Raw genomic sequence first — 27488 nt, forward strand, 5'->3', positions numbered from 1 at the left:
TTTCTGTTTTATGTTTAGCATATCTGCACAGCTCTGCTCCAGAGCATCTTTCCTTTCACTTGCAGATGGCAAGTGTCATTCTCCAGCACCTCCTGATACATAGACTGAACCTAAGCCTCTTGCATCCCACGTTAGCACACAACCCCATCCAGCACTCTAAGAGGACGGCTTCTCGGGCAGTCTGCACGGCGTCCAACCTTTTACTGAGCTGTATCCAAGCACTTTCTTCACGATGTCACGGACGCAGCTGGAACTCACGGTCTCGAGCCGCCGTGCCTGTTCGGTTTGACGTTCTGGCAGCCCTTCTGCGGGAGCTCGGTTTACAAAGCTCGCACGGGCCATGCGAGCGGGATCCCGCACCCACACCCGTAGCTCCGTAGCTGTCCGCCAGCACCCCGCTCCACGAGGACGGCGTTGTGGCCGGCTGCGGGCAGCTCCCCCGGGGCGCATGGAAGCGAGGGGCTGCGCCCTCTGACGGGCCCGGGCGATGGGAGGCAGCGCGGCGGGGCGGGGTGACCGCCGCCGCTCTAATAAGACCGGGGCCGGCACCGTCCGACGGCCGTTCGCCTCGGTGCCCCGCGTCCGGCATGCAGTGCTTCCCCAGCCTGGTGCTGGCTCTCAGCTCGCTGCTGGGCGCCCTGGCGCTGCTGCAGCTCTCGCTTTACCTGCGGGTGCCGTCGCGCTACGGCAAGCACGACGAGCGGCTGTGCCGCCCGCGGGGCAGGCTGCCGGCTCGCTGCGCCTGGTTCGTGCAGGAGCTGCCCTCCTTCCTCGTGCCCGCGCTGCTGCTGGCGCTGCGCAGCCCGCCCCGCCTCGAGCCGCTGGGCTGCCGCCTGCTCTGCTGCCTCTTCTGCTGGCACTACTTCTACAGGTACCGCGGGGCGCTCCAAGGGAGGCAGCCAGCACCTGCCCGGCCGCGGGGGCGGAGGGCGGGGGGTGCGGAGAAGAAGCCGGTGCGATGCGGGGAGGCGATGCTCACGGCTCTTTCCGGCAGAGAGAGAGAGGTTTCGCTAAGCCGGAACGAAGTTTGGAACGAAACGAAAGCAAACGTTACGCAAAGGAGCGTGCGAAGCGCTCGGTGCGGGGGGGACGAGAGTGGGGACGGCCCCGAGGGGAGAACGGCTGCCGCGGTCCCTCTGGCCCAGCCGGCCAGAGTCTGTGACCAGTCCCGGTCTGTGCGATTCGGTGCGTGTTTACGTCCGAAATTCCGCCGTAGGTGTGTCGGTGAATGCCGGCGAGCTTCGTTCTTGTCATTGTAGAGCGAAGCCGCGACCCTCGTTCGGTGTCAGTGATTCCCCGCTCACGAAATACCGGTCTTCTCACATGCGGCGACCGCCCCGTGTCCCTCAGTGCGGCAGCGTGCGGGGCTGCTGCAGCAAAACCTCCCTCTGAGGGTTCTACTTCTTTAAATCCAAATTTCTATTTCTATTTTTTAATCTTTTCCTTCCTAGAATTAAAAAACACGCCAGGAATAATGGTCCAGAAATGAGTCTTTGCAACTCACCCGCAATCTCAGTGCTGAAAGACCAGCTGTGGTGTCTCTCCAGGTAGTGAGGGACGGAAACAAATACATATAGGCTGTAGGAAATGCATTTAAACCAGGGGGGAAATAGTTTCAAGTGTTAGAATATTTGACGGCTGAGTTAATCAGCTTTCAGCCGGGCTCTGCTTGCTGCAGGGCTCGGGATGAAGCCCCGTGTTTTCTTACGTTTTCTTTCTCAAATCACTCAGGGACTCTTCTCACCCGTGGCCAGCGAATACTTATACCCTCATAAAAGTAAAAGCTTTCATTTAACCAAGTCTATACAACAACCTATTTCGTTTCTAGTATTGCGTGTTACTCTGCTGTTATTCTTCGCAGCAAACCGGGATGCTTTCAAAGCGATCAATATCCGAAGTGTGGTGTTACGTACCGGTGCTCGTTGTTATGTAGAAGAGAGAGGGAAAGAGAAAACGAGGAGTTTTCCGGCTCAGGGCATTTCATCCGTGAATTTGAGGTTCAGCACTTTGACATAACAGCCATAGTTCGTATATTTTCAAGTAATTATCTGCACTAGAAATAAGCTAGCAACAGTTTTAAATGTGTTCCTGATGATGGCACAATATACAAATGGTCAGTGATAAACTTCCATTAGCTCAGTGAAGGCAGCTATTGCAGTATTTTGACTTCAAAACCGTGATGTGAATAGTGATGTTCTGCTTTTAGTCATAATTCATCCCGCTAAGCTGTTCCTCCTCCGATCATCTGATATTTGTGTTTCAGCATTACTTTATGCTTGTGTGAAAATACCCCCTTTTGAGCAGAGAAAAGTCTCCTCAGACATCATTACATATTTTAGTGCCATCCCAGTCTCTGCAGGGAAGCTCTTACTGCTCCTAATTTAGTCAGATCTCTTACACCTAACGTGCTGGTGGAAGGGCAGTTTCAAACAGAAGCTATTACAGAAGGAATATTACAGAATATCACGGGCTGTTACAGAAGAGGAGATTTGTCATGGCCACTGAGCTGGCTGTTCCACCTTCCTGTCCATCAGCCCCGCTGTGCTGCCTCAGGAGCTCGCATTTATCTGAAGCAGATATTTGAGTTCCTCCCAGGCTCCGTCTGAAAGAAGACAGAAAATCCACCATTTATTCTATAGAGAATCTGGCAGTTTAGTCTTGTGAATCCTTCTGCTGTCACTTGATGTGTTTAAAATGTGCTTGAATTTGGCTCCCCTCGAATTCCTCCCGATGACTGTCGCTCTGCACTACCGTAACATGCTATAGTATTTTCTGACCATGCTGATTACACATACACATACTGATTACACAGTAATCAGATCATCTTTCAGCCTGCTTGTTACCGAGCCGTCAGCTCCTCCGGCTGCACTTGTGTGATCCAGATGGTACAGGAGCACGCATCGTATTTCTGATGGATTGGCTGCTGCACACTGTAGGGCGGTTGTGGAGGGTTTAGGTTTATCTCGTGTCCCGGTACTAGCTGCGGTAAGAGGACATTACCCCTGACTCGGAGCGGCTCAAGCACGCCGTACTCCGTCAAGCCCGCGGTCCTCCGGGATAAAGTTCCCCTTTCACAAACGTAGGACCAGCCTTAAGCCGGCGTAATGAGGGTGCCGTGCCTTTGTACGCGGTGCCACGTTCGGAGGTACCGATCCTAAAGCGGACTGAGCTCCGCCAGCCCTGCCCGTTCCCCCTGCCGCCGCTAGGCTGCAGCCGTCCTCTTCGCGGCGGGCGGCAGAAGGTGCGCTCCGTGCGGCTTCGGGAAGGGCCGAAGCCGAGCTGCGGCTGCCAAGGGAATCCCACATCGCTCCCCTGCTCTTTGCCTGCTGGCCTTGCTGAGCCAGCTCCTCGGCTCCCTCGACGCGCTCTTGATTACCGCAGCGTGGTGGTGATTTAATCAAATCCAAATGGCCCCGTGGCGCTAAAGCGAACGTCCCGTAAGAATCGGGACGTTATCGCGTCTGGTTGAGGTCAGCTCACAGCTTCGCTTTCGTGCGTGTAGGCAGAGAAAAGGAGGGAGACAGCAAGAAGAGCCGTAAATGCCAAGTCCGCCATCTGCAGCGGACTCTGGGGGAAAAATCCGCAAGCAGGAAACAACGAGCGTACAGGAATTGTTCCTGGCATAAATGACTTACGAAGGATTTTGGTTTGAAAGGTAGTTTGTGAAGGGGCTGTGTGGGAAGAGCAGCTGAAGCCCTCAGGTGGCAGGAGGAAGCATGTTGGCTGCGTTTCCATTTTGCAGCCCTGCTTCAAGAACCAAATGGGGAAACAGAAAATAGGGGCGTGAGAGGATGGCATCGCAATGGAATTGTGTATGGACCTTAATAATGCATTTCTCTTAGAACTAGAACTAGATAAAAAATGAGAAAGACAGAGAAGGACAAGAGATGTCACCTTCAACAGTAGCAAGGGGAAAGTCTTGTCTCTGAGCTACAGAATGTTTTACTCTGCGACTACAGAAAAATTATATTTGCATTTTGAAGTGCACTCAAGTCAGACTGAAGGGCACAAAGAGGCCCGTTCTGTCAGAGACAGCTGGATCCGCATCTCCCTTTGGTTGCAAGTGACCCATTCGTTGTGCCTGCGCTTGGTTTTCTACCAATCAACATCACCTTTAAAAAAAAAACACCAAACAAACAGGTAGTGGTTCATAAGGTCACTCTACACTGGAGGTAACTCAGACTTTTATCTTTCCTCACAACTTTCCAAGATGGCACGCCTGTTATTGAGGACATTTCTACGTGATGCCAATTTTTCTGTGCTATTTTGTCACTGCCACACAGCTTTACAAACCATTATGGTTCTGTATTTATAGCCAGAGTTTTCTTCCCAGATAGGTACCTCTGTGTGCCATTCTCTTGCTCTCTATTCCATGTCATGCACAACACTCCTGCTGTGCTACTAAGGCCTAATTACTATACTTGGTTGTTCAAGGTTTTTGTACTCCTGTGTGCTGCCCCATATTACTACGTAGCATCCCAGGTGATGTTTGCTGTTCTACGGTCAGTCCACTGCCCTGATCTCCATATACATAGGGTCTGCTCTGTCCTCTGGAAGGGAAGTATGGTACACACAGAGCAGGCTGCAGAAGCTTTTCCTTTGCCTGGTCCATTACCAGATTCCTGCTGCTGAAATGAGAAGTGTTGTAAAGGGCTGAACTGAGACAGAGAAGAAGAAGAGAAGAAAAAAAAAAAAAAAAGACTAAATTATACACAGGCATTTCAGTAAATGTTTTTGCTTTAAAATAACATTGCTTCTACCAAACAAGGACATTTTGATGGTGGGATGTCAGTGGTATTCCCCTATTAGGGCTGCTCTTTTAAGTCAGAAATAAAATGCAAGGGAAAGGAGAAAAGGAGGTAAGATTTTTTCCATACACGCAGCAAAGCATTTGTTGAAAACGTTACTGTTTCAAGGTCCACAAATCTATTTTTTTAGATTTCTTACCATAAAAGAGGCAGCCTTTATGGGGAAGATAGTGCTTTTTTAATGAGTCAGTAAATCTAATTTGACAACAGGAATTTTTCTCAAGCCCCTCTGTGCACTGAAAAGCCCATATACTTAGGTTCTTTCCTAGTTTGGGGGAAATCAGGTGAAAATAAAAACCTTTGAAATAACTTTGTAGTATTACCATTATAAACATATCCACACTCCAGGATCTGCATCTGTTGGATGGCCAGTGATGTAACTTATATTCTTGGTATCTCCTTCAAAATTGAAGTCATCACTTCACAGTCACTTCTGACTCATGCCATCATTTTTTGGCATTATGCACACTTTGAACAATTACTGTCAAGGGTTAAGTGCAGGAAGAGTAAAATTTCCATTAAAATCTCTGAGAAATACCTCAAGAGCTCAGTGCAGCCTGTGCAGCATGCAGGCTCTTGTCTGTCACTGGCAAAAATGCACAGCTGATGGTGGCAACTACATTGAAAGGTAGTGTTTTGTAGCTGAGAATTTGCTCTCTTAAATGGTGTTACTTTATTCTTTGCATCTGTTGTATTTTCCATGCAAATAAACAAAAGGCATAGACTTATAAACAAAAGGCATAGACATACAGACTTATGTCTATACAGCCCAAAACAATTCCTATTAACTCGGTGTGGCCTAGGCAAGCTAAGAGGTTGAACACTCGTGGGATGGATGTCAGTAAGAAGAAGAGCTATGAGGAGCAGCTGGGGAACTGGAGAAGAGAAAAAGAGGCTGAGGGGAGACCTCATTGCTTTCTGTAGCTCTACAGCTCTACAAAAATGGCTGCATTGAAGAGGGTGCTTGTCTCTTCTTGCAGATGACAACCAGTAAGACACAAGACAGTGGCCTCAAGTTGTGTCAGGGAAAGTTTAGACATTAGGAAGCATTTCTTTACTTGAGGAGTAGTTAGGCACTGGAAGGGGCTGCCCAGGTAGGTGGTAGAGTCTTTATCCTGGAGGTATTTTAAGAATGTGTGGATGTGTGGAAGGGAAGAGGTGATGTGAGAAGGCAGTATCTGTGTAAAACTGGGGAGCAAAGGACACTAACACCGATGTTTTCTATGTAATGAGTGCTTCACATAGCAATTTTATGTGCTAGGAAATCTTGCTAGGAAATCTCGTGTAATATGCACTCTGGAAGGAAGCCAAATTGACTGTGAATCAGAGATAGCCCATGGTAGCTCTTTTTATTACAGGATATTAGAGGATATTAAGTCTTTTGATCATTTTAATGTAAGTGCAAACTCAGGACATGACCTGGCCATTTCCGATTCTGTTCCTCATTGTGCCTGTACTGACATAGATGACATGAGGTCATATGGGTTCAGAAGCAGTTCGGATTACTACCTTTCCAAATGGAAGACATTTCAGCCATGTTCTTCAAAATGTGAAACTAAGGATTTAGAAATGATAATCATTTTTTTCCCCACCATTTTGGAAGTGACTTTCTGTGTAACAGCTGTAGAAATCTATCAGATTGAACTGCTGTTAGAAGGATATGTTTGAGATTCTAACTGACAATGGCATGATATTGCCAATAAATAGAGATATTTAAAATTAATTAAATCGAACGTGCTCAGTAATCCTCAAGACCCAGGATGCAAGTTTGCGCAATTGTGGGACTTCATGTCATTTCAAAAACATCCTCTAATTTTTAGACATGCAAGTGGGACTTTTCATGCTTTTTGCTTGTGTTTTCCATTTTCAACTTCTATAGTCTTGGTAAAAATGGTTACGCTAAATAATTTGATACTAACAGTTCTTCAAACACAGTGTGGGCCCGAAGAGTTCGAGTTCTTTCCTGCTTTGTCATCGTAACAATATACTTGTGTCTCCAAATTTCTGTTTTCCTTCAAAAATCAAGTTAATCCTCACTGCTTTTGAAACAATTTGAAGTAGAGATTCAGCTGAGGACAGAGCTTGGTCTGAAAAGTGGAATGAAGCTTCATGTTTTTAATCAGACTATCCCAAGACATTTGTTTTAACTGAGCTGACTGCGCAAAGCTGTCAAAGATGAAAAATTATTTGAAATGTTGTTATTGTTCAACTATTTGTGTTTTTGAATATGTGCAGAGAACAAGTCTGCTAAAAAGGCCTGAAATCTTATTTTTCAAGAAAGCACTGGGCTCCAAACCTGGGAAAAAAAAATAAATCTAAAGTTTCTGGTTATTTTGGTTATGAAGAAGAATTTTCTAACATGTGACAAGCCTGAGCTGCTGCAGAGGTTTAATTCTGAATCTTTCAGTTTCTCAGAGCATTTCCTTACATAGTAAGAAATAAGGAAGATGAGCCAGTGCTGCACTTTTGAAACCTGTGGGCTGTGGTGAGGTGGTCAGAAATCCTTCTGCCATTGTCCTGCTGCACGGTGAAACACAGAAGCATTCTCAGCAAAGGTAGGGCCTTTGACTGTTTTTGATAGGAGCACCTGTAAAACAGAGCTAGAGAAAAACCACATTAGATTATGACCTTATTTTCTCACTGTTTGTTGTGTTCCTTTTACATCAACATGTAGCTCACAGTCTCAAACTGCTTAACATAGCTGAATAAACAACCCAAATGTGCCAAGCCTCCTCACTCAGGGGTGAGACTCTCAGGTAGAAATTGTCTGTCGTCCTGTACACTCATGTCCTTAGGTCTGTATCTCAGTCTCATGTAGCCCCCAGTAATCTCTCCTGCTCTGTGGTCTCCTGTGCCAGACACTGCTGCTCAGGCTGAGCTGCAGCTGGGGGCTGGCTCTCCACAGATGGGAGCAGTAAGCCTGCTGCCCCTGAGCACATGCCCATAGCTCCCCCAGAGTGGACAGGCTCCCCAGCTAAAGATGGAAACTGGAAAGCATCCTCCACCAGGTACCACACAAACCAACCACATGGGCATTTAGGACAGGGGGAGAGGAAACCAGGAGGTCCTCACCTCCTCTAATGTCAACAGGTGCCTAGTGCTACTACTGGAAATACTGGATCAGCACTGTTTTATGTCCCGGTTATGTAGTGACCTACCAAGGCTGTGCAAAGCCAACAAATTTCAGAGTTAAATATGTGATAATGCCTCCTGTTTATTTTTATGGAAAGTACAACAGATACAAAGAGCATAATGAAACTATTTGATAGGGTAAATCCTCAGCTACAAAATGCTGTTTTTCAGCGTAGTCACCATCAATAGCTAGCAGCGGGTATACAGTCTAGTGCAGGTGTAAGTGAGCACTTTTGTGCATCCTTGATTTTGTAACATTTTTTTTCATGCAGATGCATCCTTATGTTCTGCTCATACTCTGAGCCTCTGTGGACTCTTTGAACTCTGCTCCAGTGGAGAATTAAGCTTTTTGAAGTGCACAGAATAGCGTCTGGTCAAGTTACTCTGGCACATGTTTCATGAGTTTGGCAGACAACCATAGTTTAGCAATAGGAACAAAGTGGTTTGTCTTCATAAATATCAAATGGTTATTTCTGGAGAAGGAAAGAGGGAGATACCTTGCTGAAATATATGATTTGACTGGCTAAGTGTTTGACACACCATTGCTTAGATAAAACAACAGACATTCTGGTAAATCTTTAAGCGCAGTTGTCCTTTAGATACTACCAATTAGTAGAGACAAGCATGAAATATTGTGGTTGGGTACAACCACAGCGTCTTGTCACGTTGACCCCAGTCTTGTCCTCCACCACTCATACAATTTTAAATCAGGACTAAGATTAGATAGGGTTTCATCTGATATAGCTGGCTGGGCTTTGAGTTCAGGCTGCAGCCTGGGCAAAAGGTTTTGTTTGTGCTGTGGTTTCTTTTGCTCAGCTAATTAATTGCTCCACAGCTCCTTGTCAGTGTCTCCCTTTCACCAAGATGGCTGTAAGTTCCATTTTCATCTCCTTCAGTTTTCTTCTCAGTGCTTTGGCCTGTAAGGATGACATTAGCGCAGGAGAGATCTACACGAGCTCCATTGCCCCAGGCCTGTGACAACTGGAAATTGCCATTGCAGAATAAATTACAGAGAATAAGGAAAGAACACTGTTCTTGGCTTCCCTTTGGAAAATGTATAGTAATTGCAGGACTTAATGATATACCTGCTAAAGCCAGTTGGAAAGACTACAATGATTCAATATTTTTCACAATTCAGTGCCTTTTTTAAACTATGAAAAGAAAGAAGTCTCCCTTGTTGGTTCTAACTGGCTGTTAATCACTGGAAGATACCAGATTTTTCCAGTGACAGCTTCAGAAATACTGGAAGACAAGAGAAGCAAGGAAATAATTTGTACACAGATTTTCAAAATGCTTTTGAAACCTGGTTGCTGTTGTAATGAATTTACAAGAGCAAAAGTTCATTCTTGGGAGTCAAGCCAACACAGTCCTTCCTCACCAATTAAAAACAAATACTCATTATTAGATCCTGTTCTTTTCCTTTCTTTTTCTTTCAACAATATGTATTTTATTAAGTATATCATATGTAATAATTCCTGCATGTAACTATGTGACAAGGACTCACTTTCATCCCTATGCTGTATACATCCTTCTGACTACCCTAACCATACAGCATACCTAAAATGCATAACAATCAATCATGCTCTTCTGACTAGTACTAGATTGCCAAGATGACTGACTTTAGGCTCTTGTACTGTTGGAATTTAGCATTATGTTGCTCAGATTCCTTAGATTTTTCTGCAGCCAAATGCATCTTTTTTTTCCTTTTTTTTCTTTTTTTTTTTTTCCTTCCCCCCCCCCCCCCCCCCAGCAATAACTGATATTACTGTATTGAAGTATGAAAATGAATATGCATTCCAAAGCCCCAGACTTTTTCTCCTCTTTATTAAAGGGCTTGCCTTTATTCATAACCTGTGGCTATCCCCCTTCTTCCTCCAGTCCTGCTCAGCTCTTTACTTCAGTGTTGTTTGTGTATTGTATTAAGTATGTTTATTAATTACATTTGAGTTTGCTTCCTTTCAGTATCATGAGAACACTTGCACACAGTTATTCTGCTCCCCCAAACAGATTATTTTCTCATATTCAGTGCTATTTTTTTTTATCTCCAGTATATCTGCTAACTTCAGTCTCCACTCTGAATTCAGCAGCTCTGGTGGTACAGTATGGGAATCTCTTCCAGGTCTCTTCATATTTTGCCACTCTGAATCCTTTCTCATTTCTGCTGTCTTTCACTCGATTAGTGCTGCCCAGGCACCCCATTCTCCATCACCCTTTTTCTCAAGAACTCACAAAACCCAGACATGGTGCTGTCTGTCTCAGGGTTTCCTCAGTCCTCCTCCCATCCCTCAATCAAATTTATGCTTGCATCCCTTCCCCAGGAAAGGTGAGTTTTTCTACTAGAAGCTTTTATTCAGTCCTGATCCTGTTCCTAAGAGACTGCAAAACAAAATGGGCTTTCTTGTGAACAGACTTCAAGTTGGATGAATTTTTTAAGTGGGCCACAAGAAGTACCTCAATGATTACAGGTTGAGCAATTTGTTTTAGATAGAATGCTCAGAAATAAACCTGACAAGATGGGTTTATCATTGTTTTATACAGCTGGACTGCAAGCTTGTCAGCAAAGTGTGTATCTTTCTTATTCCTTAAAATATAGTGACTAAAAATTTGTCCAGAGATCTTTGGAGGAACCTAGAAGTAGGATGCTCTGCATGTGGTTTTTCCCTCAGTTCAGGTGAGAGTCTTCACAGTTTTCAAGGGAGCTGATATACTCCATGTAAGATAAAATATGATGCAATGATGTCTCATTTTGTCTTTGAAATATGCTAGTCTGGATAAGAAATGACAGAAAAGAAGGAGAATAATTTATTATTCATTCATTTTAAAGGAAACTGTTGTCAATGGTTTAGTCAGATGCATTTGGCCAGTAAAGAGGATAAAGGACAAAAGAATTAGTCATTGGTATTGCACTAGAAAAAAAAGGTCAAATTTGTCATAGGCCTAAATCCAAAAGGCCAATTTTATCTGCTCCTCTAAAATGGTTGCCTCTGATCCTCTTCTGATTTGCACAGGGCAAAATAATCTCAGCAGCAATACAAACTCTTCCATGTACTATTTAATCCTATCAAATGTCCTCATTTTATTTCAGTTGCTTTATCAAAACCCACCAGGAATAATCTGTGTGCCCACAATTCAAACTGACAAGGGCTGTACTAAAACAGAAACTTCTGGCACTGTCCAGATACTGAGAACCAGAGAATCCAGAGCTCTGGATTTAGTAAAGCAGGAAATGTTGCTTCATAACATGGATTCTTCAATGAAATCCTGACAGGGAATTTCAGAAGTGCTATGCGGAGGAGTTTCACTGATGCCAGGTGTGTAATCAATGGATAACCAATGTTATAATTAGGAAATATACAGAAGAGTCAGGCTAACAAGTCATTATGCTAGAGAAGAATGGATGGAGCTTACCCTTATCCTGGGCTAGCTGAAAGCTTCCACAGGGAGCAATCCCAAGAAGAGATCCTTCCCCAGTGGTAGTCAGATCTTAAATGGGGTGACATGCAGACCATCACCGGGTATTGCACACAATCAACACAGCAACATGCTTTGATGGCATTTCATTCCTTCCAGTGAGTCTGAATGCTCGAACACCCACAGGGAGTAATATAGATTTTTGAGAGGTACCAGGAGGGGAAGGTCTGCTCTCCAGGGCAAGATACAGGATGTAATTCTATCCTGGGTCAACACAGCTGCACGGGTCTAGTTTGCCAATATTATCTCTGCAGGCAGGTCTGATGTTGAAGATGGCCTCCCCTACTCCAGCACCTTGGTCCTGAAGGCCAGAACCAATTCCTGGTAACAGGACTCCAAAGAGCATTCCCTTCCGTGCTATAGGAAATCTCATACTATAACAAAAGTGATATATCTGCTTGAAAAATGTTTTCTGTCCTTCTTAGGTTACACTGTATTTAGAAATATTTAGTACTTCATCATTGTATCTGTCTTAATTGCCAGAAATTTGGCATATCTCACTCTGGAAAGTAGCAAATACATTGATGTGTTGTAACCTGTACTCAGCTTAATTACTTTTAGATGTGCTTAATAAGATTTAAGCTAGATTTATAATGTGATGATATTTTACACTTTAGCTTACTGGAAGTGTCTTTGGCAGTGCAGACTGTGGATTACCTATCAGTAGAACTCATGTACTGCTATGATGAGCAACACACTAATCCCAGGAAGGCAAAAGGAAAAAAAAAAAAAAAGTGTAGATTTTACCACATATAGAATTTAATTGGTCAGGTAAGGAAATATTTAACAACCATTAATATAACTCCTCCTCTTCACACTCCTGAGGATGATGTGGTAGAGGCTGGGAAAGGGGATTTTCCATCAGGCTACATAACACAGAGGATGGGAGAACCAGAGTGGTAGCCTTGAACTCCACACTCCCATATACCCAAATGATGGGTTGGAGCCTTCAGGGATCAGCCTTGGTGGTGGGGTCAGGAGCATCTTCTCCATACGAAAGCTCCTCCACAGTGCTTGTGGCTTTTTTGGGCAATGGGTATTGCAATTGGCACTGCCCTTCTCTGTAGCAAAGGGCAGCCAAGGTCTTAGTATGAGCATGCTGTTTGTGGTTCAAGTTCCTCCAGTTACCAACAAGGGAAGAGGAAGACAGAGAGACATTCTTGAGGCCACAGTGACTCTGGATGAGATTTCCAGCTTCCTGTGTTCTGTCTCAAAAGACCATAAAAATGTGGATATGGGCAACATATTTCTTGATTCCGATTTGGTTTTGGTCTTGCTTTGTTACAGTTGTTTTCCATTTCTTAATGTTTACTGGCTTTTTGTATTTTGTTAAGGTTTTTCTTCTTACAGCAGAGAAACTGCCAATATATTGTTATCATGAAATGTGCTGACTTTGTTTTCTTATCTACCTTAGGACATTTATTTACCCCTTCTTCACTAGAGGCAGGCCTTTCCCGCTGCAGCTGCTTTTCTTTGGTACATTATTTTGTATCTACAATGGCTTCCTCCAAGGGTACTACCTGATCTACTGTGCTGAATACCCAAGTGATTGGTGCACCGACATCCGATTTACATCAGGTAATTACAGCTGTAGGATTCCCAAGATCTAATCTCCAAGCAATTTGTCAGCGCTTTGAATTACGTCCTAATCTTCACTGAACACATGAGTCAGATCAGTTGTGATGGAGATAGGTATAAAACATGCCCTCTGGCCCAGATAAAACAACTGAATGTGCGGTGACATTTATTCTTGCTAGGCAGCCACCACTGAAGGCTTATGACGTAGGGTATTGGAGCACAGTCTCAAGTCACCAGTGTTGTTTTCTGATGCCACTTGAGCAGGGATATGCCCTTTCTCAGCCAGATGTCCACCAAACAGTGGCCCTGTGCAAGGGTAAACTGTGGCTTTCCCTCTCTGCCAGGGAGGTGTGCACTCCATGCAGCCATTCTGACTGGCAAAGTGCAAAGCCCCAGCATAAATGGGCTTTAGAGACAAAGGGTTCTTTTTTCTTGTGTAGGGCACGTGGGTAGATTGGAGATCATGCACAGTCTGGTTGTATGTTAATAATGTTCCTTTATGTTCTGAACTTAATAGCCAAGCTGAATTTCACCCTGTAAAAGCCCAGGGAGAATAACTGAGCAAGGGCAGCTAGGTGTATTACACAGCTGATGCTGCACAGAGGATGGTTTTTAAATGCAGACATGGAAATAAAATTGAACAGGGAGGTCAGAAGAAATGTTTCGTATACAGCAAGTATAAAGTAACTGAGGTACTTTCCATACTCTGTTGAAAGTAGCAGATAAAAGTTCAGTTTTAACTCACAGCATCCCATCTTAAAAATCCTTGCGTAGCAGCAGCTCCTATAACCATCAAAGAACATACTACATTCATTACTTAATTTGGATAATAATTATACATACATATGTGTGTGGTGGGAAGAAAGAACTAAAAAGAAAGCAGCAGTGGCAGTGCTTAAAACATCGAGCTAAAACAACGTATTATTCTTCTACAACTTCTTCCCAAATTCCTGTTGCTACTGGGAGTGCTGAGGTTTTACAAGCACTTTGTTTTTTGCCCTGCTGCTTAGCATGCACCACCTCTACTTGATTCCTGCCTCCCCAATCACTGTCAGATGTGGTTTTCTCAGTGTCTAATGTAGCATGAAATGTAGGGCATGTCACCTGCAGAGTCCCTCAATCTAGTTTTGCAGCTAAATGGAATCTGGTCAATGAATCTCTCTGGTCAGAAACTGTCAGCAGCCTTCAGCAAGTGAGAGGCTGCTCCATGTTCATGCCTCAGCTCTGCCCAAATGGCCTGACTTGTGGTGGGCTGAGCACCTCTCCTTATTCTGGTGATGTGCTGGATAAGTGTTCTCTGGGCTTCTCTTCTCACAGCGGTAAAATGAGATTAATGAGCCTTGCATATAGCTTTGTAGTGACTCAGCAGTTATGTACTCAGCTGTGGCAGGCTGCTGTAGGTGTGGATGTGGTATAGAGCCTGCCCTGCTAGCTTGTCCTTCTTCATTTTTTCTCTACTATATAATAAGCCCCAAGAAGAAGCAAGCAGTAGCTGACAAAGAAGCTGGAGGAAGGTACAGTGACAACCCCCTCCTGCAGTAGCAGGCAGAGGACCCTTTTTGGCATCAAGCTAACCTTTCTGGTTACTTTGTTTATCAACAAACCCAAATCGGCCTGTCTTAGGTCCTATTTTGTAAAGCTGCTGTCAGAATTCTGTCAGTTGCTGCATTTTCTCTTCAGCATCCACTTCTCTGTGATGCTGTTCATTCCTGGCCCATCCACTACCTGGCTACCTGATATCCCCGGGGGCTGCGAATACATAGCTGCTCCTCAGGCTCCCCCTGGCCTCTCTTGAATGACTGGTTTTCTAGATCATTAACGTATCTTATCATCATTCACTCATATTTCTCTGGGTCTATGACCTTCCCAGTAGCTGTGCATCTTTTGAGTAGAGAAAAAACATCTACCCACATCACATTAGGCCTCATATCTGCCTGCTCTGAAGACAAATCTCACACATGTTCTCATATCCCTTGTGCAGGGATAACGGGGACAGACCAGGAACTATCTTTCTAATCCATTTCCCATTTTTCTTTCAAAGGCCTCCTCTTATTTCTGCTGGGAATGGGAATCAATATTCACAGCGATCTCCTGCTGCGCCAGCTGAGAAAACCTGGGGAAGTCACTTACAAGATTCCTCAAGGTATGTTTTCGTCCTAGTGAGAAAGACTGGATGTAGGTCAGAGCTATGAACCAGGAAATGCCCAGTTCTGTAAAGAAACATGGGTGGGGATCCAGGACATTCTGATTTCGGTGTTGACTGCTGCTGGCTTGCTTTGGATACTCACATCTCCTCTCTATCACCACCTCTACCCCCATTTTTTACCTCCAACCCTTACCTTCCGCTTGCTGTGATTAGCTAAGATACAGAACCGAGATCCAGATTTTGCATTACCCAGAGTGGAAGATGTTAATAACTGACATTTATATAATTCTAATAACGGCTTTCTTAAGCCTTTCTTAAGCCTTTCTGTTTGCAAATGGAAATAAACAATTGTGAAAGTGCTGGAAACCTCTTGGTTAGAATAATTTCTGATTCTTGTACAAGATCCTTCTTTGTAGTTTGTCCTGGCTACTCTGGCTTCAGGGAAGTCATTTTAAGTTTCTCATATGGGTTCTGAATAAGAAAGGTATTCAGTTGCTGACCTTAAGGTAAAGGAATTTTCCGTGTGCATAAGATGGCATAAAAACTGCATATTTTGTCTTTCATTGCAGGGGGGCTGTTCACTTATGTTTCTGGAGCCAACTACTTTGGAGAAATTGTGGAATGGTTTGGTTTTGCCATCGCTACCTGGTCCCTACCAGCCTTCACCTTTGCCTTTTTCACTCTTTGCTGCATTGGGCCTCGTGCTTACCACCATCACAGGTATCAAAACTCAAACTGCTTCCTGCAGTGTGCTGCTTCTTGCTCGTGGGATGCATTTTGCAAAATGCCAGGGAGGGGCAGAGAGGCAGGGCTGGAGTACAAAGTAAAGCTGAAAATTAATGCTATATACAAGAAGCATATTGACCTGTTTGCAACTGGGTGAAAGTACAGCAGTGCACTGGAAAAGTTGTTAAGTGGGCCTGATGGTCATTTAAGTAGCTCTGCTTACATCACTGCTCCTTCCATGTTAAGGCATCTTGTTACTGAGCCTGGTAAACATGACTTTTCCCGAGGGCTTCTTGCAGCCTCTGCAGCACTTTGGAATAGATGTGCTCCTGTTCACTGAATTCCTGAATTAATAATAGTGTAAGTCCTTGGGAATGTTGTTTTACAGAGTAACACAAAGAGCTTGCAAAGCAAGGTAGATTGGAGGCATTTTAATGTACCTCAGCTGAGCTGTATTGAAACTGTGCAATTTTCTTGCTCATATGCATCTTCATTCTCTTGCTCGTTCTCTTTCAGGTACTATCTCAAGACATTTACGGACTATCCAAAATCAAGGAAAGCCTTGATTCCTTTTGTTTTTTAATGATTTGGATATGGACTCTGTATCCTGTTTTTATAGGGCTTTTTCCAATTCCTAGTTTAAAAGTTAGGTTTGACTACAAATCATTGTACAAATGATAACCTGGGGTTGTAATAGGCAAGAAGGTCATGCGGAACCAAAGTTCTTGCTTTTAATTACAGGGGAAATTGCAGACAGTTTTGTGTAGAGGGACTTCCCAAGTAACATACTTGCTTGTCTGTGGAGTTCTACCTGCGGAAAATGAGTATGACTCCACTGACATCATAGCAAAAGCACTGGCTAAAATACAGTGCAGAAAAGGAGAAACTAAGCCCATGACTTCAAGAGAAAGTCTTGGGCTGCTCCAGTCTTACAGCCCTTCTGCAGCTGTTTCCTCCTGCCCCATGCTATAGCACATATGCCCTCGTGGCAGCCTCTTTTGTAAAGAAAGTAACTCTACCCTTTATTTTGCACCTAGAAGCAAAGTTAGGTCACAGAGCTACAATGCAACAAGAGGACACTTGTGGGCGTGAGGCTGGGAGCAATGTGTTGTGTCACAGAGGTAGCATGAAGTATGTGGAGGTGCAAGCATCTTCAGCTGTCATTCACAAGCACAATGTCTGCGTTACTTCCTTGAGCAATACCCTTCTCACTGCCAGACAGTTAATATTTACCCACCAGAATTTATTCTTTTTTAGAGGTACGTCATTAAAAGCATTGCAGCAGCGTTAGAACTTTTTCCCTTGTGGCAAACACAGAGGTCTTTTCAGAATAGCAGTTTGTTCACTCAAACCCACGCAATTTTTCTTCATTAAAAACAAAAACAAAACAAACCTTGAAATGGTGATGTATAACAACAAAAATAATGGAAATAAAAAGCTTTGGGTTGAAGAAAACATTCTCGGACACTGGCAGTACATTTTGTCTAAGAGGAACGTTTTCAGGTACCCCTGTTAGGAAATGATACGTGGATATTACTGAAATTCCACAAGGGAACAGTATGTTTTTTCATAATTTTAGAATATAGTTAGGAATTTTCCAGAAAGAAAAAATATGTCATTAACCTTAATAGGAACAGATGTCTCAGAAAACTCTGATAGTTTTAGCTACCCTTCACAGCACACCATCCTGCAAAGAATTATGCTGAATAGCTGGAAGAAAAAAAAGACCAGGCCACATACTAAACATATTACATGCTGCTAGAGTAACCTGATGGGCTGTATGCAACTCTCTCCGAAACACAATAAAATGTACATAAAGCACAGAGCTGTGACGGTCTATTATTTACTGTTTACAGAAACAGAAACCATTTCAAATAGTAACTCATTCCTTTACTCCTCCTTTTGCAATAACCTTTTTCTGCTTGTTTTTTTTCTTTTCCCATCATTCACATTTCAGTTTTCATTTCTCTTTGAGGAACAATTAAGTTTTAGTGCTGCTCCCCTGGAGAGGGTCTTCCTGAGGACAGCTCTGAGTGTGGCAGGGCAGACATGTCATATGTAGGGCTGATCACCAGCCTTCATCTGTGCTGGCAGCTGATGGGAAAATGAACCCTTTGTCCCCAGGCCTCTTGTTGATTTAATTAGTTTTGTGTTGTTCAAATGCCATCTTCAGAATCTGACTTTCTGTAAACATGCACTATATCACTGTGTTAAGCCACACAAGTGCCTTCACACCTATGTGGCCGTTTCCTCTGTGAAGCACATTTGCTGCACCCGAGCAATTAGACAGAGCACTCATTGATGCCAGAATTTAGATATCTAATCTGTTCTGACAACGGAAAACCGAGTGAAACGCTGCTGACATGGAGGCAAAGAAGAGAACAATGGCACTTGCCATTTCTTATTCCCATCTCTCTGTGCCACACACACTTAAGCCTTTGCCCAGGTTTAGTCCACGCTTCAGATGAGAAGTCATGTAAGACAACTGAAAACTGGCTCCATGCAACACAGAGCATTTGTTGCTATTGTTTTAAAGTGCTTACTCTACATAATACATTTACTCAAATGGCAAACCCCGCACTTTTGGCCCTTGAATGATCATCTTCAGGAAAAGTACTCATCTGGGAGCTGTACTGCTCCCATTACTCTCACAGAACATGAAGCCTTTCAGGCCTGGCCAGGAGCTCTGCGTGTTTCAGCTGAAGTACCAACCCATGGTGTGTGCTGGAATCACAAATACCAAGGGACTCACACACTGATAGGGTGCTCTAATGGCCCAGTCTCCAGATGTCTGACTGTACTCTTGACGGTATCACTGATCCACCGATGAACTTAAGCAAGTTGTTCAGAGTTCTTTAATTTGTATTATTGCTAGTCCCTTGAAATCGTCTTGAGGGCCAGAATTGATTCTTGTTTTATAAGTTCTGTATTACTTGACAAAATAGGCGCAATCTAAGCTGAGGACAGAAGTTACTGATGTAACACAAGTAAGATGCAGCCTGCTGCATATTCTTAGGAGACATGGTTATTACAGTATTGTGTACTTTTCTGAAGATGCATAAGATATCCAGGTGGTGTGCTGAGATGAACATTAAAGAAATATTTGAGCAAGGAAAAATGCTAAAACACGTCACCCCCGAACATCAAGATCATTTGCTGACAGCAGAGAGATTGCTTGCTTGAATTTAAGTCAATTGTCTAATTAATAAAATCCTTTGTAATGCAAATCACTGTAGGGCCTGATCTAAATCTGAGCATAGTCCTGGAAGCCTCATGTCTGCTCTTCTGCCACCACTTGGGTTCTCCTGAATATGTCTAGTTCCACAGAGCAAGTTTTCTAGAGATGTCTCCTCTCAAACCCAAATGCAGTGGAGTTCTAGTAATGTGGAATGCTGGCTCCAGCAAACCTATGGAACAGGTAGTTCTAATATACCACCAAATACCACTTGGAATAAAATCTGGTTTAAAATGCACTTGCATAAATGGAGCCTCCTAATATAAACTTTCAGCTTCCTCAGCTGGGAATTCAGAGCCAGCCTTTTGTTGGTAGATGGGGAAGCGTGTATGTCAGCACTTAATATATTAATCCCGCTTCCTGTGCAGAGGGGTGAAATATTACCCTTGCGGGTCCTGGCAGCCTTGCACACCAAGAAAGGTTTCTAGGGGTGGTAGTTGAGCTTTGTCATGCAGGCAGCCCTCCTGTGTGTGACTCAGCTTCAGCTTCACAGCCAGCAAGATACAGTCAAAGCCCCAGTGGTTATTAATGTATCATAGAAAAAGCTGTAAACAGCAAAATGTGATGACTGTTTCAAAACTGAGATGAATGCTCTGGAGCTGTGGTAATGACATTCGACTGAAGTCAAGCTTGGCAACTGATGCTTCACAATACGTCAAATGGCAAGATTCTCCCTGATTTCAGCAAGGCTGAAATTCATGGTGTACTCCCTAGGTCTGGACCAGCAAGTCCATCTTCCTTGCTTCAGATTCTCCCCATGCTGGAAGCCCTGTTCTTGCTTTGGCTCTGTGAGGTTGATAACCTATCTAGTCTTGCTAGTGTTTCCCACTGCTGCCTGTAAACTAAATGGCCAGGTTTATTCACAGGATCACACTGCCTTTGTGAGATGGCAACAAAGTCTGCTGAAAGTGCCTGGACTGACACATCCTACAACTCCCTTGTCCACATCACACCGGGGACTCACTGTAGCCCTATGATTGATTAGTGTGACTTTTTCCCCCAAAAACATCTCAAATTTCAGCCCAGTTATGAAGTTCAGGTGGTAAGCAGGATGGTAAGACAGCAGAAGAGGCGCCAATGAGCAGGCACAGCTATTGATGCGCAGCCCCCAGCTACAAACAGGGCAGATAGTTAATGGGCATGGAGGAAGAAGTGGTCACCAATGACACCTGCTCAAGCTGGGCTGGAAAGTTGAGGAGGTTTCATCCAGCCTTGGAGAACTGCTCAGCTTTAGCAATTTATCCTCGCAAAAAGCAGAGTAGCATCCCACATCCAGAGCTGTCCCAGGGAAGCTGCTGTGAGATCCAGATTCACGCTTACTCTCCCGAGGGAATGGACAGGTTCTCCTGGTGTCACTTGAAGACAGCCCGTCTGTATGGAAACCTGCCACCCAGCTGCTATCGGGGGAAATGCAGGAAGTGTTAAGAAAACAATCGTAGAGGGCAAAGAGCCGCACTCAATCTATGCACCCAGAACAGTGTTTCCACTCTAAAACAAAATAGTTTTGTTTCCACTCCTTGAGTTGAGGGCAGGTAACAGAAGTAATGACATTTTATCCTGAGTGGAAAGGGTGAAAGCGAAGTTGTCTGGGGCCTGTTTCTCTCTGAGAAGCGGGAATGACTCAGGCAAGATGAGAGAGAGGGGGAGAGGAACACATGTCTCTACCAGTTGTTGCTCCGCTTGTTCCAAAAAGCATGAAGAAGTCAACTGCAGCCATTGAAAAAACATTTTCTTTCTTCCTTTCTAAGCACAAGTATAACAGCTGTTGCCTCTGGCAAGTGTAATTTTTGCCTTGACACTCATCTCATACAGAACCTTATAACAGAACAACCAACCAGTCAAACAAGAAAGGTGAAAATTGTGCAACAAATCAAACTCAGTTCACAAGGTTGGAATGCTCATCTATGACAAAGAACAATCTGGTTGCTTGAAGACACAACCACCCATCTCACAGCCTAAACCTTCACCGAGTCTTCATCACTGTCTATCTCAGGAAAAAGTCATCTTCTCAATACAGGGAACAGCCAAGCTCTGATGTTCCTCGGTTGACTGTGGGATTTTAACATGTATGTAATCTCTGTAGTTTTGTTCCTTGTTCTCTCCTCTTCCTTCTGATGACGTCACCTTTGTCTCCTGGTTTATCTTACTGGTACGTAGTATTGCATCTTGGCACTGCCTAAAAATTCTCCAGGGTGTGGTGAAACAATTTGGATCGCCTAAGTGCAGAATAGTCTTAAAGGAGATTGACTACGATAAAGGGCTTTGAATTCCCTTATTAAAAATGCAGCAGGTTAACCACAACAGAAACCTTAGGCACATATTTCTAAGCACATGCACAGGGATTAAATTTATCACTCTCTGGGGTTATGTTTCTTGATTACAGTAGTTTTTTCTTTCCTGGCAGACCTAACAGGCAACACAGACAAAAGCAAATTTTAAACCTAATCCTCCTTTATGGGGAGCTGATTTTGATACATGGAGTGGAAGCTGCAGAACAGCCAGGATCTATCACATATTCAAGGACTAAAATAATCCATGCCACTCTGGGTCAGGTCGCATTCACTCAGGAAGGCAGGGAGCTTGGGAGGAGGGCTCCCACCCCCATGGTTTAATTCCAGCTGAGAGAAACTCTGCTAACGTACACGGTACAGCACATTTGTCATTCCACCAAAAGTCATGATCTTGATGTGAAAATGACTAGGTAAAATGCAGTGATTTTTTCTCATGCAGAAAGTGAGATTAGAATACTGAATTAGTCTCCTAGGGCTTGAAAATCCTTATACTTCAAAGGCAGGGCCAAATCACAGCGCTTGTTTTTAGGTAGAACTCTCTGTTGCAATCAGTTGCAAATTTAGCCTAGAAGTCAATGATGCCATCTGGCCCTTGGATAGATCCTTGTACGCTGTTAGCTTTGCAAAATTACAGGAAGGTGATGTTAATCATCCAGAAAGAGCAGCTGCTGCCGGAGCTGTTCCTTGGATAGAGTGCTAGTCAGCCAGGGGCTAGCAGCTCCTCCAATGCATATTTAATTCAGCAGTATGCATTCTGAGCACATTTCTTAAGAGGCAGCAGACACTACTAGCAATAAAGACACAGATCCACCTGCCACCCACCTTGGAGCGAGCCTATTGAGCACGAGACAGCAGGAACTGAGATACCTGGTCAAAGCTTCTGGCTCAGCACTCGGGCTGTGGGGGGAATTTTGGCAGGGCACTTCTTGCAGCTGTTTCCCTTCCAGTTCGTCAAGTTGCTAGCACTTTGCAAGGCAGACTGAACATAATCCTGTCCTTGTATGGAGCCTCACAAAATAGGACTCTGATCTTCGCCAGCACATCGAGATAAAACTTGTTGGCTCTGATTTTTTTTAGATGAGTGCATCCAGAAGGAAGAGGGGCTCAGCACTCCATCCCACAGCAGCAGAGGTAGGGATAAGCTGAAGGGACGGGGAGACCACACAGAAACCTGTGGTCAGGCTTTTTTTACGTAGCCAATGTTACACACAAGGTTCCTCTCTGGGCATCCCCCATGAGGCCTGGGCAAAGGAGCACAGCCCAGCACAGTGATGCAGTGTCCCTGTCGGTCACCCTGAGCATTGGGCACAACACAAACCAACTGATGAATGCAGGCAGGAGAGCAAAACCTGGGAGCTAACCTCCATGACCTCTCTTGGAGCCTAGCTGGGCATCGCCCCACATTTGATGGTTAACTGGGGAGACCCTAGAGCTGGTGGCACCTGGATAATATCCAAGGCACCGCTTCCAGAAACACATTTTCTATCTTTCAAATAGCGGAGAGGGAAAAGCTGAAAGGACAATTTATTCACAGTAAATCTTTGTTCCAGAAGCTAATGAGCAGATTCAGCAGACTGAGTGATGTCTCCTCCTCCAAATTGCTCACATCAGAGGTCACAGTGGCTCTCAAGGGCATCGGCTTTGTGTTCACCGTGTTTGCATCAGGATGGATAGCCTCTATTTTTCAGCACTTGTCGGTCGGATCCCAACAAGGTTCTGATCACTTTCTGCATGGAACCAAGCACCCACTGACAAATGAGGTGTGTAAGCACCTCTCGGGAGCTGATGGGCATCTGGCAGAACAAAAACCTGCGGGGCTGAGCTACCCAGACAGCCCACACAGCAATAAATCAGACACTGTAGTTGCTGTGCTGGCAAACCTATTTGTTGCTCTCACTCAGCAGCACTGCTCTCACAGCTGGGTACCTTTGCATTAAAGCTTACCTGCACAGGGAAATTACTCATACTTCCAGGCATTTTCAGCAACCAGCCTGTTGCAGATAGTTTGAGGAAACGTGGATATCCTGTGCTCCCCTGTGTGCTGTGATCAGGAGCTTGTTTTGTCTGTTGAATGCTTTTTAAAAGCCTCTGTTTGACGGTCACTTAACATACATCCGTGTTCCCTATGGAAAGGAACCATCATGATTTATTTTCTTTCTACATTTGTATTTTCCAGCATTCAAGTTTTTGCTACACAAGTTTGGATTTGATTACTGCAAGTTTTCTCATTTACACCTTTTGGCATTTCGACCTAAAGTTGCACACAGGCACAGTAACAACCAAAGAAGATGCCTAATACCAGCCATCTCAACTTGATTTCTTCCCATCTCAAGTTGTGCTAAATTAAGGCATTCCAAATTTGAACACTGTGTAAACAAACTTACATATTCTGTGTTTGCACTGCGATAATGAACTGCAGACAGCAGAGTGACTTTGGTGCCAACAAGAGGACAAAATCCCACTTAATGATTGGAGTGTTTATTGGAGAAAACATCTGCAGGCTGCTTTGCAGCACCTCAGCACAGCAGTCCAATTCTCAGCTCCATTGTACTGCCTGTAGCCATTGCACTGCATAAACTGAGTGTAAAGATCCATCTGTAGAAAAAAAGGAGGGGAAATTGTATCTTAAATTTAGATTTTTAGATTTTAAGACCTTAGTCTTTAGGACTTTCTTTTTGTTTATTTATGATATTATTTTGCACAAGCCCATTCTTGTTTTGTTTTAGTGTGAACAGTAATGAGGGTCTGATGGAGCCCTAACAGGGACCTCAGATCCAAATAAATTCTCTTGTTCGGAAAACCTTGATTTAGGAACTAATGGCCACTGGGATTTATCAACAAAACCATGGGCACAAAAACCTTCATGCTTAAACAGGACAATTAATTCTGCCACACTGCACACGCGCTATGCAGGATCTTCTGTTCCTTTCCTGTGTGTAAGAGAATCCATTGTTTACACCATAAATCCAAACCCTGTGCATCTCAGACTGAGCACTACTGCTGCAATGTGAAAGTGCACAGCTGAGCTGTGGATCCTTCTGTTGTGTGGTCTTCGCATCACATCAGTTATCCAACTGGTGGGGAAGAGAAAGGCCGATGGAGAACTTGGGAACTTCTTGTGCAGTCAGCCGACAGTAAGCTGAAAAGAAAGGAACACATGCTGCAAATTACCCGGTGCACAGTGCAGCTGAGCTGGCACAGCTTACCAGTGGTTTGTTTTGATCTGCCAGTCCCTTCAGACACGTTTCAGCAACCACCTACCTTTACCTGCATGAATCTAGAAGCAGAAATAAAAGAAAGTGTAAACAAACGCAGGTCATGAACTTCTCAGCAAGTACTGGGATATATAATTAGAATCTCTTGAGTATGGGGAGTGGCCTTGCCTTTCTTTTCATGATCAGTACAGGTAATTGGAAGGTCTCAGAGCAGCCCAACAAGCACAGCACATAAGAGACTCTTGCTTCAGGGAGGTGCAATTGGCTGCATGTTAAGCAGGGTGCAAGAACAGCAGCTACCCAACCACGATGAACAGTGAGATCCCTCCAAGCATGATTCATCCCAGCACCTGGTGGCTGCCTGCAAGCAACATGCCTTTCCCTGCGCTTTGCCTGGGTTCCCTCTAACACCAGAGGAGAGAGCCAGGCACTCCAGTAAGAAATTCCTTCTGACTCCCCTGGGTGGTGAGGGATCCATGAAGCTTCCCAACATGCCAGTTCTGTGCTTCAGTGACTGGGGAGCTCAGGTGACCCCTGCCATTTTTTGGAGCCAGGGACATGTAAAGGCCCAGGGCTGTAAGGGTGGGCAGCTAGACTTATGAATCAGTCAGCACAGCTGGAGGAAAACAGGCTGCTGGGCATCCAACCTAGATCCTCATCTGTCACATGGCAAAAGGTGGATAAGACCATAAACTAGAGACAATGATCTCACTCAAATGTGGGGAGGTGGGGTGAGCCCCAAGCAGTGTGCTGGAGTCACCTGCCACCACGCTGAGTTGGGTACAGCACAAACCTAGAGGGAATCCTGACCCAGCCAGAAGCAGCTGGGAATACCTCCGGCTGTCAGGAGATAATGTTTTACACAGAGGATGACAAAATATAATCTCTGCATGGTGTGCTGCTCAGTCTTCTGGATCCTGAAAGATCAGCTTTTCTACTTGAACTGGAATGCAGGCACTTCTTTCACACTCTCTTTTCTAATGGCTGTACAATGTGTTAGTAACTGCAGTTCCAGTCACCAGTTAATTTCCTCTTTCCCTCAGAAATTCCAGAGTGCCTCTCGCTATATTAAATTACTGCCACTCCAGTGGAGAATAGAAGAGATGCTATGATACTACTGTTGCTCCATTAAGTTTCTAATCACTTTAGGTTTGATATTCAAAAGCACTAATTAACGTTTTAATGTGCATTGGTAGCAATGCCCTACAACTGAGTTAGTATGATTTTCGAGGAAAAATATAAAATATTTATTCCCAGTGAAAAATATAGTAGAATGAAAGGTTAAGAATATCTATAAAATATACAGCACTAATTAATAGGATCTCATATTCCAAATCCAAAAAGTTAAATGAAGATGAATCTTAGGACTCATCTTGTTGACAGGATGAAATATAACAGCTTGAAGTTGCACTAGAGGAGGTTTGGGTTGGGAATTAGAAAGAATTTATCTCAGTAAGAGTGGTGAGGCACTGGAATGGGCTGCCCAAGGAGGTGGTGGGATCACCATCCCTGGAGATGTTCAGGAACTGTGTTGATGTGGCACTGGGGTGATATGATTAGTGAGCATGGTGGGAATATGTTGGTGATTGGATTAGATGATCTGAGATGATTTCCAACCTTAATGAGTCTATGATTCTATTATCCTACAATCTCTGAAAGAGAAGAAATCAAGAAACTCTCACTTGAAACAATTACATTCTCAGCTCACAATGAAACTCCTCAACCAACCAAACTCCTGCCTGCTATGGCATCAAAGCACCGCTGAGGTGTTTTAATATTTAGCTTTAAAGACAGAGGGTATATTGGGTATGTGTCATTACTGAAGGGTGGAAGTAAATTGTATTTAATTCTTGTTTTTAAACTTGTCTTTGTGTAATTACATGCTTAGGTAAGTATAACACCTCTGAGCATTCCATGTTTACAGATAATCCTGTGTTTGGAAATGATGACTATATCTCCAAAGCATTTTCTTATTTGATTCCCCTTTAAGCTGATGATATATTCTTACACTCTGAACTGCATTTTTAAACAAAGCCTTCTGTATGTGTGGATTGCTTAATTTTGGTAAGGGTTACTGAAAATTTCAGTCTGCAAGCCTCAACTAGGAGCTTGTAAGGAATGCTACTGCATGCTTTGCTCAGTGGCTTGGAAAAAAAGTACAACTGAGCATACATTTGCAGTTCACATCCTCCTTCACGCTCCTTCTCAGCTCTCCCAGCCTCAGTGTTGAGCTCAAGGGTCTGTGGGCCCTGCTCAGGAGCTCAGCAGTGCTGCTGCAGAGGTGACCTGCTTGTTCCCTATGCAGCCCTGGCAATTAGATTTGTCAATCACTGACCTAGCTAAAAAAGATTATCTTTGAAATACAGTTTGTCCAATAGGATTTAAACAATTTAAACTGCATGCAACCTCACAGACCAAGCAGCCTAACTTTTCCAGCTTGGCCTAACAATTTCAATTTGCAGTCAGTCTCAGCTGCTGCTACTCCACCTCCCTTCCTTCCCTCTTCACCTGCACAGTATCCTGCTGCTTTCTTCCAGTGTTTTGACACTAGAACCCCTGCTTCCCACCACTGTTTCACACCCACTCCTACTTATCCCCTGCAATTCTGTGCTCCTGGCACTGATGTTTAACCCTCTTGGATGTTTTTGTCCCTTGCTCCCTTGCTTGTTCCTGATTCCACTCTCTCTCAGCTCCTGAATTGCCTCCCTCTAATTTTCTCTCTAATCTCCCGCCCTTCTCTGGCTCCTCAGCATTTCAATGAATGCATCTATTAATCCTCTTCATTGCTTACAAATGCCTCCACTCCCCCCAGCCCCAATAACAATTCACCCCATATTTTCTTTCCACCATCATGCACATTCCTTATCCTCATGTTGCAGGGAAGGC

The 27488-nt window shown here is 44.2% G+C and overlaps 1 protein-coding gene across 2 annotated transcripts; it reads left to right on the forward strand.

Annotated features, from left to right (window-relative positions):
- The first annotated feature begins 206 nt into the window (after nucleotides 1–206).
- On the forward strand, nucleotides 207–17686 carry SRD5A2 (steroid 5 alpha-reductase 2). Of its 2 annotated transcripts, none has more exons than XM_085543302.1 (5): nucleotides 207–342; nucleotides 12826–12989; nucleotides 15031–15132; nucleotides 15705–15855; nucleotides 16378–17686. In XM_085543302.1, coding segments are annotated over exons 1-5 (486 nt in total). In that variant the 5' UTR covers nucleotides 207–340; the 3' UTR covers nucleotides 16445–17686. The 2 variants fall into 2 exon arrangements, with proteins under 2 accessions (XP_085399428.1, XP_015713214.1); XM_015857728.3 differs by having other exon boundaries at nucleotides 284–871.
- Nucleotides 17687–27488: the final 9802 nt, after the last annotated feature.

Source organism: Coturnix japonica, chromosome 3, assembly GCF_054131305.1.
Source record: "Coturnix japonica strain WE chromosome 3, WE-NBRP24, whole genome shotgun sequence".
Taxonomy (NCBI): domain Eukaryota; kingdom Metazoa; phylum Chordata; class Aves; order Galliformes; family Phasianidae; genus Coturnix; species Coturnix japonica.